Source organism: Syngnathus acus, chromosome 22 (assembly GCF_901709675.1).
Source record: "Syngnathus acus chromosome 22, fSynAcu1.2, whole genome shotgun sequence".
NCBI classification, from domain to species: domain Eukaryota; kingdom Metazoa; phylum Chordata; class Actinopteri; order Syngnathiformes; family Syngnathidae; genus Syngnathus; species Syngnathus acus.
The window spans coordinates 2767223-2781164 of record NC_051106.1 but is presented as its reverse complement, the minus strand read 5'-3'; the positions used below and the strand labels follow the sequence as shown (position 1 = coordinate 2781164).

General features: G+C 42.5%; 1 protein-coding gene across 4 annotated transcripts in view; it reads right to left on the bottom strand.

Annotated features, from left to right (window-relative positions):
• tiam2a (TIAM Rac1 associated GEF 2a) overlaps positions 1–13942 on the bottom strand; it is a 55726-nt gene that overhangs the window by 22864 nt on the left and 18920 nt on the right. For 3 of the 4 annotated variants that reach the window (XM_037241533.1, XM_037241534.1, XM_037241535.1), the window contains exons 2-9: positions 13693–13783; positions 11117–12299; positions 8820–9264; positions 8445–8617; positions 7791–8015; positions 5973–6158; positions 5595–5732; positions 2263–2319 (exon numbers count right to left, since the gene is read on the bottom strand). In XM_037241533.1, the coding sequence (XP_037097428.1) occupies positions 2263–2319; positions 5595–5732; positions 5973–6158; positions 7791–8015; positions 8445–8617; positions 8820–9264; positions 11117–12289 (2397 nt within the window). In that variant the 5' untranslated portion in view covers positions 12290–12299; positions 13693–13783. The remainder of the gene's footprint in view (positions 1–2262; positions 2320–5594; positions 5733–5972; positions 6159–7790; positions 8016–8444; positions 8618–8819; positions 9265–11116; positions 12300–13692; positions 13784–13942) is intronic. The other variant, XM_037241536.1, reaches the window with a different exon arrangement.

Sequence of the window (13942 nt, the reverse complement as noted above, 5' to 3'; positions counted from 1 at the left end):
TTATGAGCCTGCGGGAGACACCAAATTATAGCTTCTGACCACAATTGTTAAGGAACTGAATCTTGAGGAAACCATCACATCAAATGAAGCAAACCTCATTCAATGGAGTGTTTTAGTGATTCAGCACTTCTGCAAAAAAAAAAAAAAAAGATGACAACTGCGGTTTAGACGTGAGAGGAACAGATGCCTTAGCGAATGGAATGATTTGGGCACGACCCAAAGTTTTAAATAAACTAAGAATTACCCTTCATGTCGAGTTGTGTGTGACTGTGGTTGTCTGGAGCGTTTGAATCTGAAACGTATGAGCTTTTGATTGTTCAGAAACTGTTAGCTCATAAAAGACCTTTTAGCCTGCACGCCACAAAACACTATTAAGAGCTGTCGCGCAGATAAACCGACACATACGTTAGACTTTATTTTCCATTTCTGCTCCTCAAAAAATGAAACGCCAGCAGTGCTCTTTCCAAAAACGAAGGGATGGATGAACACAAGGTGCCTTTTGGAACCCGCAACTTTACCTATCCATTTTGGGATGCGAAGCCAATTGTTACTCACCGGGGGGATGAAGTAACAAGCAACACGACAGCTGGTTACATAAGCACCCCATTTGTGTGCCAGCAATATGGCGTGAGGGGAAAACTAAAAATTTTGTTGCCTCCACTGACCTGAGCAGCAGCTGATTTAACACTGTACACCCATTCATGGTCACAGAGGGGAAGAAGAGGCAGGCGGTTGCCTGGTCAACCTTCCACCACCAAGTGCCAACAAGCCTGTGGAGACGGCACGTGCTTTGCCATCAATAAGTGCCCTGTGTGGTCAGTCTGTGGGCACTATTCAGTCAGAAATACACACAAACTGATAGTTCAGTCTTTCCCTCTGGAAAGCGGAAACTACTCGCAAACCAGAGTTTCTATAAAAAAAAATTTAAAAAAGAAGTACGTGAGGACATTTGGTGACAGCTGCATAAATACACTACTACACCCTTTCAGCTCCACTTAGCAACGGAGAAACACAAATACTCCAGTTTGGACTAAAATAGAAAAATCACAACTGGTGTTGCAGACAATTTTAGACAATTTCCCTCAATTACATTGACTAAAGAAGCATTACTGTTAGTTTCTGTTTCCGCCCAGTCTTTTTACACTATGGATGACAGGCAGCCCATAAAAGCTGGCTCCACTGCATCAATTTAGCCGACATGTGGAGAACTAATCATCAAAGGCAATTGAATGGAGATTTTAACCTTAGCGCCTTCCTGCCACCCTCCCACCATGAAATCTTACTCCCTACATCAAAATAACCTGAATCAAGGAAAGATCGAAGGACGCCACCGTGGGGAGCCTCTGACATTTGAAGCAACATTAAAGCATTTACCCAATGAAAGACTGCATTGTTTCCCAAACCACTTCCGCTCCAATTCTAAACATCTGATGGCGGGCAGCTTTCGACACACCGCCGACTATGAATCACTGCATCCTGTGGAACTTACGAACACTCATTCAGTTTTCGTCGTGCTCATTTGTCAACAATAAATGATTAATCCCCTCAAGAGCCTTTAGGGACATTTTATTTGGAGGAAAAGTGCAGCCGTGTTGGCATATTAAGGCATAACTGGCTCATTAATTGAGATCAGCGAAAAATACAACTGGAATTAACGAATAATTAAGTTGTCAACTCCAAGTGAGAGAATACTGCTGCACATTATAACTTATTTTTGATAAATATAGTAAGGTTTGGATCTAAACCTCGGAACACTAAATCACGCATTCTTGATGTAAACATGTTAAGAATTTAATTGCCTGAGGGCTGAAGAAACCTCAACGTCTGGCGGCCCAGATGGTCAAGATTCACACTCCTCAGTCGGCTGACAATTTTACCGCACATGCATAAACTTACACGATCAGTCGGCGCTTTTGGTCATCACACACTCAAATAATGAATTCTAAGAGCCCACACTGTATTTCAACACTTTATACGTACGACTATAAAAAAGCTAGTAAACAGCTGTTTGTATATCTAACACTTGCAGACTGACATGGAAGGTGAGAGCTGGACATACTATATAAGTCCATTTTTCAAATAAACACCATCAAAGCCAGGATTGGGTGGAAAAGGTCGTGTTTCTACCACGACTCCTTGGCACCCATCAGTGAGCACATAAAATGATGGATGACATGGATGACTGAGAGAAAGGAGGTTTTAAATCATAAATCACAGATCCACACACCATGCTGGATGAAGTGAGGGCATGAAATGACTCACCTCAGTGTTCTTGGGAGGCGGAACATGCGCTTGACCTCCAGCGTCGCTCTCAAAGATCTGAGATCAAGAGATGGGCATATGAGAGCGGGAGAGAGTAGGGACCCACTGACTCATAAGCGATTACCGGTATGAAGTGACATCTTATTAGACCCGGATCGAGCTATTCCGACGTTAATTAAAACCTATGTGTGGTGGGTGGCAATCTTTCAAAGTGCTGAAATGTGCGTGAGCAAAGAGGTTGTGAATGGACAAAGAGATGAAGCGGATGAGGACAACGGCATTTTCCCTATTAAAAGTCTAAAATAACAAGATTCTTGCTGCTTCATGCTTTCCGATTGTTGTGTGAGCCTGAGGCTGCAGGTGACTCAACCTCTCAAATACAACATAAACAGAAGCCACCACTTGTGTGATAACTGCTTGCTCAGCAGCCTGCAGAGCGGGCCTGCAGAGATTTTTTCCCTGATTTGATCTGCGGAGAAGATGACATATTGCCATATCACGTCAAACTTAAAAATACTTCCCAAAGTCAATGGAATTCATGAATAGCAACAAATGTTTTTTAATTAACTGTTAACTACAGATGCAGCAATATTACCGTATTTTCCGGACTATAAGGCGCACCGGACTATAAGGCGCGCCTTCAATGAATGGCCCATTTTAAAACTTTGTCTTTATATAAGGCGCACCGGACTATAAGGTGCACCATTAATGCATCATGTCAGATTTTTAATCCAAATCAAATCATTCTCCATTTTATCTTTTTTTTTCAACTTCAGACGCAACAAATTACTTTATAATCACAAAATAATGATCCATAGTCTTTTTGATTCATGATTCAGTCTTCAGCGGGCCACTTATGATTGATTTCATGACACAATGCTTCGGGCCAATTTAAATTTAGGAATTTGGTCCATACATAAGGCGCACCGGACTATAAGGCGCACTGTCGGCTTTTGAGAAAATTTGAGGTTTTTAGGTGTGCCTTATAGTCTGGAAAATACGGTACATGTAATTTGTTTACAGTGGGGTACAGAACCATTTGTGAGCTCTACATTAGTACCTTTGACTATTGTTTCTGACAGTGTCGTTGGTGTTGGAGATACAGTATATTAAGTGGCCCCATCTGACCCCGCCCTAATAATACTTTAGTAACTCTCCCCCCCCTTACAAGAGAATAAAGTGGCTGTAAACACAATTGCTTTCCTGTAAACTGACTAATTATAGCATTACCAACTCTCCCAAAAATCCTTAGACCGCTCTGGCCTACTTCCCACACCCCCAGTGAAGGCCAGCTTCTTACGGTATACATATAGCGCCGCTAAAGGGGATGATGGCACTCAAACAAGTGGGAGGAGAAGACGAGCGAACATGACTCTGGGACAAGATTGTCGTGCGCTGGGTTAAATGAGCTTAAGTCAACACAGATGACTCAGTGTGGAAGCTGTGGCAGAAGGGCTGCCAGCAATCGTTCTGATATTTATGCGTGGAAGAGAAGAGAGTTTGATGAAGAAGTTGTGACAAATCAAGAGGGAATTTGGGAAGTGTATAGTAATGGAAGGAAAATGGATTAGACCTAAAGACCAATTTGAAAGCCTAAATAAAATAGTAACGCGTGAAGTGGATCTACTTTAAGCTTGTTTGGCTCTTTGATAGCCCGGCTGTCCAAATCCTTCAATTGTATCGTCACTTCCTTGTGGAGAACAGGCATGGGGAATGATGATGTCATTGAAGGAGTTGGATTTCCCAGAGTCAGATCATATAAAAAATAGAGAGCTCCTTTACTTTTGTATAAAGCAGCAGATGTCCAGGAACCCCACGCCACCTTACTACTACCGGCATTTACGCTCCCTAATTAGCGTTCAAGCCAAATGAGAAAAAAGCGCTAAATGTGGTTCTAAGAGAACGAGGACCTTGGGATAATAAAAGAAGGATGGACATCTAATATTTAGCATCTTTACAGCAACCATCTGCTTGTGTCCACGGGGTTGAGGGAAGAATGGGGAATGCCATCTACCACATATGGCCATTCATAATTGATGTTTATGCTGCAGTGCAATCCCGGCCCTCCTGCATGGCGTAATCCTAACTGTGACTCATTAGAGCGGCCGATTTGAGCTTCTCATGAAAAGTCACAATGTGCGCACACACCTCATTAGTGACAGACTGTTGTTAATGGTCAATCACAGTTAGGAGTCAATGGTGCGCCACATGTAGAATTTGAATGACCCCGTAACTCGAGAAACACGGATGACCTCACAGCATAAAGATGCTAAGTACACTTATTTACGATAGCAAATGAGTAAAGTTCCATAAAATCTAATTGAAAAGTAACCAAGTATTTCCTGTAGTGTGTTTTAAAACGAGCACACATGTATTTGGGATTCTTGTATGAAAAAAAGTATGAGTAACTGTAAAGCTGGAAGGACTTCAACCGACCCCCTGTAGACAGGTATTAAGATTGCTCCCTTGTGTTTTTGTCGATTTAAAAAAAAAACAAAAAAAAAAATGAAAATACCAAGAAAGGAAGACTGGGAAAAAAAGACTGCTTATCCTATAGTGATATTTAACACAATCAAACAAGTTTGAATATAAAAGAAAATAAGAAATAAAAATAAAATAAATATAAAATTAAAAATATTTTTTTAAACTTTGATTTGATTTATTAAGGGAAAAAAACTATACAAAGCTACCTGTTACAATAGTAGCGAGATAATTTTACAACTGTGATGGACCACCTAAATGTGAATGTGTGTGTGTGTGTGTACGTGCACATTCCTGAAGCTTTATGTTGCGGGAATGGTCTTATGAATTCTACACGGTCACATTTTGTGAATATCCCGTCGGTTTCTTACAGGAACACACTGCTCTAAAACCCTGTAGGCCAGACTTTCATTATTCTTTGCATTAAGTGAGATTATTTGGAGTCTTTTCAAGGTAGAATTGCTGTTGTTGGACCGGAACCACACACTATTTCAATTTAGGACAAGGGCTGCAGTCAATTTGACCACAAGGACGCAGCATTTTTTATCTATCTGTGCCACCGAAGATTTAGGCTACTCGATGATCTTTAAAAGCCATATTTTCAAGACACATTTTTGAAGTGCTCTGGCACATTAAATGCAATGCTATGATAAATAATAAACACAATACATTTGATCACTTTGATGGTTTTAGCAAAATGTTGCTGCTGAACTTGACTCAAATGTGGAGGTCATCGAAATTCAAGAAATGTTTAACATTTGATCATATGATCATCAATTTTCTAAGGTCCATTAGCAGGCAATACTCATCTTAAAATATTACTGTATCAGTACAACCAATATTTTGTTTACCTGTGACGCCGAGACCCTTTTGCCCTTCTTTGTCAAGGTGTCAAGGCCTTTGAGGGAAGAGAAAAGGCCTCGCTTGTGCTTTCGGAAAGTCCGTGACAATGAGCGCCTGCGCAGTGTAGCCTCATCTCTGGAACAAATCTGAACAAAAGACCAAAATGAGAACTATAATCATCTAGCTCAACGAAAAGTCCCTTTAATCACATGATCTTAATTAGATTTACGTTTCTATAACATCAGCACATTTGCAAAAGGTTTTCAAAGATTTAATGATGTTCAAGGTTGCTGCTGGACATGAGGTCAATTAAACTCAAAGGAATGTTAAAAGGATCTAAACATCAGTCATAGAATCGTTCTTGGCCCCGCCCTTTGCTTTCTCACCAGTGCGTGAAAGGATGAGACGGAGAAGATCCCGAGGCGGCCCAGGGTGGTTTTGGTCGGGCGGCTGGCGATTGCTAACAGGCTCTTTGGGTTGGGTAGCTCGCCGCCCTGAAGACTGGCCAGGTAACAGCGCATCCTGAAGAGGTCTAGGTTGAACCTTTCCAGATTTTGCTCCCACTGCTGGATCTAAAGGATGAGAGTTGGGGGGGAAAGTTTCGTGTTGGAACTGAAGCTCGCGATTCATTTGGTGGCTAGGAATGACGATTACGTTGAAGTGAGGACAGAATGTAAAAGAGGGGAAAAGGTTGGGTCAGAAGAATGTTTCCATTAAGATGCAATTGCTTGCAGATGTTGGTGGAGGCTAAAGGCATACATTAGTTGCTGATACAAGCAGAGCATTGGAGATGTGTGCAATAAATGCCCATTTTAATGCACAGTCTTGAGGAATGGTGATGCTGCACAGAGCAGCCTTTAACCCCCACTATTTACAGTTGACAGTCCCCCATTCCTTTTTGCCCCATATAAGAGCCCAGAAGTGACTTGAGACTCATTTTTAAAGAGAACACTTGGATAAAACAACCCTCTACAGCCAGTGACATTAACTAGGTCTCACTTGCCATTGTGAATTCATTTACAATAATGGACCCCTTGGCATTGTCCCAATTGGGTGCAGTCACTCTCACGGCCTGTTTTAGGATTAGGGTTGTCGCAAAGAGGGACGCGAGTGTGGTGTTTAATGAACCTGAGACTTTTCAAACTGAAACCTTTGGGGAAAAAAAAATCAAGTGCAATGTAAATCTTTGTACAGTAGATAATACTAGCTACGCAGACAGCCGAATAGATTTGTGACAGTGTTTCCATGTTTGGTATTTACGACGCTTGTTGAAAAGAGGCTAGTAAGACACTAAAACAACGGCAGAACTTTCATGCGGTCAGCTGCTCTTACAACATGAGTGGAAAAATGATGCAAGCAAGACGGAACAAGGCCTTCTTTTTAGAAACCCTGTTTTATCTTTTGACATTCTGCATAAAATACCTAACCCAAGAAAATTGTTCAATCTTATGTGATCAGTAGCGCCAAAGACAATCTTCAAAAGCAGTTTGTTGGCACATGGATGGAGGTGGACGGCTCCGCTACATCAAAGTACCCTGTTAGTTCTGGATAACCCCAACAGAACGTTCAATCTATCATCAGCCTCTGGGCACCGACATCAAATGACATACACCTCTGACCCTATCATTGACTCAAAACCGCATCTGTCTCTGAATATACTCTTGAGGTGGCAGGGGGGCTAATTGGAAACATACGAGCACACCAACACGTTGACATCTGCACTCAAGACTCTTGGTAACCTCCATGGAGACAAACTTGCAGAAGCAATATTAAGGTAAACAAATATTGTAATCACTGCAGCGATTCCCCCCTAGCTTCAAGTCGTCGTCATGTAATAACAAAAGTGAAGAACCCACTACCGGAAAACATCTGGAATCTCAGTCTAATACTTGAGGAGAAAGATGTTCCCCTGGGCCCCTGTGAATCATTTGGGGATTGATGCATTTATCCCGCAAAATTAAAAGCACAAGACTGTCGGCGAAGCCATACAAAGCCGTATAATAAAGCACAGCGCAGCATGTGGTTGGCAAAAAAACAACATATACTGTCATGCAGGGTCTGAAATTAATCAATGCTAGCTTCCAGGAAATACAACCCAGGGGACAACTTGTCAAATTCACTTGAGGCCTTCCAGTTTGTTCAATGCATTGACGCCATTTCTTTCTGCGTCTATCAGGACCACAACATCAATAACATCAACTCACCTGGTTTTCAATGGCCTTGCGGTTTTTGGGGTCACTGACAACAGTGAGCTGAAGCTCAGCCATTTTCTTCATTTTCCCATCCATGTCAATCTTCTGCAAGAGGCCGCGGACCTGGCTTCGCAGCAGACGAACTGTATCCTCCTTTCCCTGGCGCTTGGCCAGCAGCGAGGCGCTGGCCGAATGGATGGCTGTCACCCAGTTCTCGAGGTCGGTCTGGTTGCTGGCCTGCGGGGGGGGGGGAGTCAAGTTGATGAATTGGCGAGCCTTGCTTTACTGAATCAATACATGCAGCATTATGAACACGGCCTATATCAAACCTACATTTCATTCTTACATTGTCAAATTAATTAAAAACAACACAAAACGGTCTCAAAGGCCGTGTGGAAAATGAAAGGATAAACTCGTTGCCGTCTTTATGTTTAATAGCTGATTTCTTTGCACTTTGCCTCGGGGGCATGTAAGCTGCTCACTCTATTAGATGCAAACTATGTCTGAACATCATAATGCAGTCTGGCAAGCTTTTAATGTTAAGTGGTGATATGTAGGTCAGTAAGCACAAGTGGCAAATGTGCTCTTAGACCTCTTACCTGCCATGTTTGGGCACATTGCGTGCATAGCTTTCGCAACAATAGTCGTACGTGTCATAGACTTTACCTGAAAGAGATAGATATCTCCGTACGAGTTGCTGAGGCACAAGACGTTCTCCTTTTTAGGGTGTTCCGGAACAGCCTGCACGATACTGTCCTCGGCCAGAAGTGAGTAACGAGGTGAGAGCTCTTGCTCCGGAGACCCTTTACTGTACGTCTCGTAGAACAGCAATGTACATCCTAAGAGAAGATGACTCGTCAAATTGGTTCCAGGAAATAAAAATTGTCAATGCCTATGTAGTAATTATCCTAAAATTAACCAAAATTTCAATTTCTAGGAGATTGCTGATGGGTTAATTATTAGGCTTAACCTATTTGTCCAAATTTACACGCCGGTTGAACATGAACATTCCAAATGTCTGCTCAAGATGAAAAAGCTCACCTTTCAAGGTAACCCAGTACTGCTTCCACTTGCGACGTGTCACCAGCTCCAGCTTCCTATCCTTCTGCAGTGTCACTAAAGGCTTAAACGAAAGCCAACCCGCCCGTCTGACCACCCCTTGTTCTTTTTCAAACAGCAAGTCCATCTGCTCCAGAGAGCCTTCGGCCGATTCGCTGCTGCTCTCGCCGTCATCTTCGCCCGTGGAAGGGTCTCTTCTCTCGCTCCCTCCCTGTCCACTACCCGTCTCCAGCTCCCTCATGAAATTCTCATAAATGTTCTGGCGAAGGGCATCATTGGTCGACTGGTGAATAGCCCCCGATGATTGAGTCCTCGGGGCTCCTGGGAACCACAAGAGGCTTGACGCTTGAGACGGGGAGCTGGTGTCTGCAGTCATGCCGTCAACGCCGCTGTCAAAGACATCGCTCATGTCCTTGTGCCGAGTCTCCTGATAAGACAAACAAGAGGCATGTAGATGATAAAGAGGTGTTTGAGACAGTGACCACTATAGTACCAATGGTTCCTTCGATACGATGCCAATACAGAAACAAGTTCACAGGTTCATTTTCCTTGCATACAATTTTACTTACTAAAAACACCATGTTAGCCGTGAGCATTACAAACCTCTGTATGTCAAGCCGTGTGAGTCAAAAATGGAACGCAACTCAAAGTGTGCACTTTCCATTAGCCAGGAGGCACTGCAAAAGTTGAAGGGGAACTTTTGAAAACATGCACTCAAATCACTCAAAGCTACTTCAAAGTCTGCATTACGGTGACTTGATCTTTCAGTAGGCAGGGAAAGTGGGGCAAATTTCCTGTGACGGCACCTGGGGAGGTTAGAACCCTCCGGGCTGGAATAATTTCTCATCATTTTACGGCCTGGAGTGGCTTCCCAATTCTACAAATGAATACTCGATGGAATTGCACTCTCCAAATCTAATGAAGCCTACCTGTACTTGAATAGATTGCTGCATCGATTGTGGCAAACCGTTTGGAGTGAGCTGTGCATTTCCCAACGTGCAGACACACTATATGTGCTTATTCGCTGCCTTTATTAGCTTTACTGTATCACACAGTTTTAATAGAAAAATGGCCATGGTATAATTTATTGATTCAAACCGATTTCACTTATTCCTCAACCTGACACCTGAAACGCCAGAGAGCAGATTTGGTGACGCCACACATCCATGAGTCAGCATCTGTTTCTTGTTTGAAGCAGGTTCTTCGGTCACAATGTGACCTTTAAACTCACAAAACAACTCTGGTGGACCGTAAGCTGGAAGGAAACCAAAAGCTAGAGATGCATGGGAGCTTTGGGCTGGGTGGATACATAAATCTACCTCAGCTTTTTCTTTTTTTTGAGTACCTATACTCAAAGTTCAATTAAAAGCAAATAGAATTTCTGAAAGCAAGATAAAAATTTGATAGGAAAAAGAGGTGGAAGTAAATCACTGAGTTCTATCCAACGCCAATGAAGAGTTAAGTACAAACACATGGCAATGCAGTTAGAGCAGGACGTCATTAATATAAAGTGAAAGTTGCTTACGTGTCACTACAGAGACAAGCAAAAAGGCCATGACAAAATATCCAGTTAAAAAAAAAATAAATAAATCACTGCACTTCACAAGTCCATGTAATAAAAGGTCAGCAAAATGTAATCACAGTTTTATTTTTGCTTTAGTTTACGCTCAGACTTAAATGACTGAACAGCAATCCCTATTAGCAGACTTTCTCTCGAAGGGATGCAAAAAGAAGACCAAAGCATCTGCACCACATAACAGGCAGAACAACCAAATCCATTCATTAACATTAGAGGGATGAGGCTAAATCTTGAGCTAGGATTAAGTTGCACTCCAGTAGAGCCTCTCAAAGGCTTACGGCTATTCCTTTTGGCGCTTTCCAAAAAAGCATGTTGCCGCCTTTACAAGGCAAGGCCAAACGAAGTACTAAATGGAGGAACAATTGATGTCAAAGTCAGTCAAATGGAATGTTTTGAAAAATACATTTTGGTTTTGAACAATATTGTTCATCGAAACCTTCAGGAGCTAAGCAGAAAAGAGTTGTAATACTTTCCGTTGTCTCCTCTGACCTGTCAAAGTGGAAACAGTATCTCATTTTACATCGATTAATCACGATGTGGATTCTCTGTTTGCAGTACTCTGCTTGTAATATTTTTCCATCCTCAGATAAAATGTAGCAAGAAACAGGAACAGTGTTTTACATTGTACCCAGTCTGATCGCAGTGACAGAGACCGCTACGATCACCAAACAAAAACAGGAAAAAATTCAAGCCACATTACCTGGGTCTTCCTCTTCTTACGGCTGAGGCTGCCAGTCCAGTCACTTAAACGTCGAATGTGTTTTTTTATCGAAGCTTTCTTGTGGAAGCCAAACTCCGATCCAGACCGCTCCCGATGTTGTTCATGGTTGGGGTACTGATCCAGACCATCGCTCATGGTGTGAGCTTTGGGTCTTCGACAGGGTAGCGTGTATGATGAATACTGGCGGGCCTCAAGGCATTCATCTTCCAAAGGGACATCCAAGATTGAAGCAAGGGAGGCTCTATGTGGCTGTTGGCCAACAGGAGCCGCCTCTAAATGGGAGGAAAGGTCTTTGGCTATTGGGAAGGTTGCAGCCATTGTGGAATCTTTATAGAGACCGGCGATGGACACGGGGGGAGACTGCTCAGTGAAAGAGTCATGGTGGATGGGGGAGTGCACTTGTGTCCTGTTAGAAGAACAGGACTGGTGGTCCTGCTCACAAAGTTCTGTGCTGGCTCCCCAAGGAGAATCATACCAGGAGCCATCTGAGCTCAGAGAGCTTCCTTTACTGGTTCTGGCAGTGGAAGAGGTAGAGGCTGGAGGAGGACCACTGTGGAGGCCATCAGGTTCGCTGCTCCCGGAACCAGGCAAACTCGGGGTGGAGGGGGACTCCAAATTAGCAGAGAATTTGAGGAGCTGTACAGGACCAGTGACCTCATCCAAGAGAAAATCGCTGCCTGAGGTGTTGGTGAATTCCACTCTCAGACTGCCGTCCTTCTTGATCACTACTCTTGGGCTACTCTGTTTCTCTAGAACCTGCTCTTTGTCTCTCTGGTCATTCAAAGTATGACCATTGAGCTCGGCACCATACGGATTATCCTCATAGTCATCGGACACGTGCCGCTTGCGTATGCCACATCCAGTCGTCCGATGCAAGCGGTGTTCGCTCGGGCTACCCCTGGCGCCTCTGGAGATGTAGTCGTGACGAGGCGAGTAAGGCTGTCGGCTCTTTGGAGGGGAGAGACAACCTCTGCTGACGCATTTGGCCTTATACCCGGAGCTCACCGGCGCACTTTTCCACCACTCGTGAGGTGACAGAGGGTCGTCTGTGGCTGAGCCAAGCTTTAGTGAGTATGGCTTTTGGGTCCCAGAGAAACCAAAGCTCGTGGCTTTAAGGCCCTGGATGCTGTACTGGCTGTCAGAATTTCCCATTGCTGGCTTTCTGGAAAACAAGTCACTGAGAATTAGGTAAATGGGGGAAAGAATGGCAGCCATTGTAAGTGACAGAACACCAGCTCATTTGGAATACACAATTAATTTATTTAAAAAAAAAAAAAAAATCAATAAAGAGGAGTCTCCCGCTGCCTGTGCAAATCATTTTTAAAATTGAAGGAGGAAGAAAACATTCTTCTAGACTACTCCTAAAAACTATATTGTGACCAAACAGCCTTTATTGCTGGTCTACTACAATAATTTTACTTTACTGCTTATTAACCGCTGTCGGATAGCAGTTTGCTACATCGTTACATTAATAGTTTAAGTAAAGACTTGTCCTGCTCGTTAATTGTGTATTCAAAGCAAATCTGAAGATGATCTGTTTTAAGATGATCAAAGACCTGCCAAACGTGTTGCATAACGCAATATGCTCATAATAAACAATTGCAATAGCATTACACGTCTTAATATTTTACTTTAAAGGTCACCCAACATGTTTAAACCTGCTGCTTAAAAAGAAGTAGGGGTGGTCAGACGGGCGGGGTGGCTTTTTTTAGGCTTTCGGTGACGCTGCAGGATAGGAAGCTGGAGCTGGTGACACGTCTTAGGTAGTTAATAACGTGAAGGGCTACCAGTTTTATAAACATGTCATACATTTTCTCAAATTTCCTTAATTTTATGCTGTTAATAATTAATGGCATTCATCTAAGTCACATATGTCAAACTCAAGGCCCGGGGACCAGATACGTCCCGCCACATTATTCTATGTGGCCCGCGAAGAAAAATTGTGCATCAAATTCATATGTCCATATTAAAATTACTTATTGTTTTCACTTTTAAAAAAATAGCTCCATTGCTAGCAATTTTTATTACCATTCATATTTTTAAAATATGTGAACAGTTTTTCTTAGTCTCTGTTTTGAAAACTAGTTATTCATATAGTCATTCACTAGTTTGTTGAGTACCGTACACTATATATAATTTGAGACATTCAGACATTTATTTGGGTTGGCAATTTCAATGGCCCTTCGAAGGGAACCATGACTATGATGCAGCCCGCGACAAAAATAAGTTTGACACCCTTGATCTAAGTGAATACTGATCATGTTAATGATAATAATGTCAATAATTAACAATGACTTAACAAGGTGAAAAACGCAAAACTCAACGTGCAATACAATTTCTATAAAGTGTTTATATTTTCAAACATTCCTCAGAAATTACGATGTCTCATCACAGGTGAGCTGTTTTTAAAACAAACCCGCAGGCTACTCATAATGCTTGGGGACTACATGGTAACTTTAGATGCTTGTCATTTTGTGCCATTAACTGGTAGAAATGAAAAAGACAAAGTGCCAAATGCTTCACAAACATGCCCAATGTGATGCCCTCGGACTCACCTGTCTCAGAGTCTCAAATTGGTGCTCCTTTGTGCGAGATCCTTCCACCTCATGACTCAAAGTATACGACTTCCGATGTAGCCTTGATCATCTGAAACAGAAAAATATTGCCTTCAATACCACTGCTCCACATTGTAATTCAAAAACATCTGGACCGATATGAGCGAAGATAACCCCCAACATTTGTCAGAGGATTTGAAAAATGTGTTTCGGTCCATGTTGAACAATGTTATTAAAATGGAAATAAGGC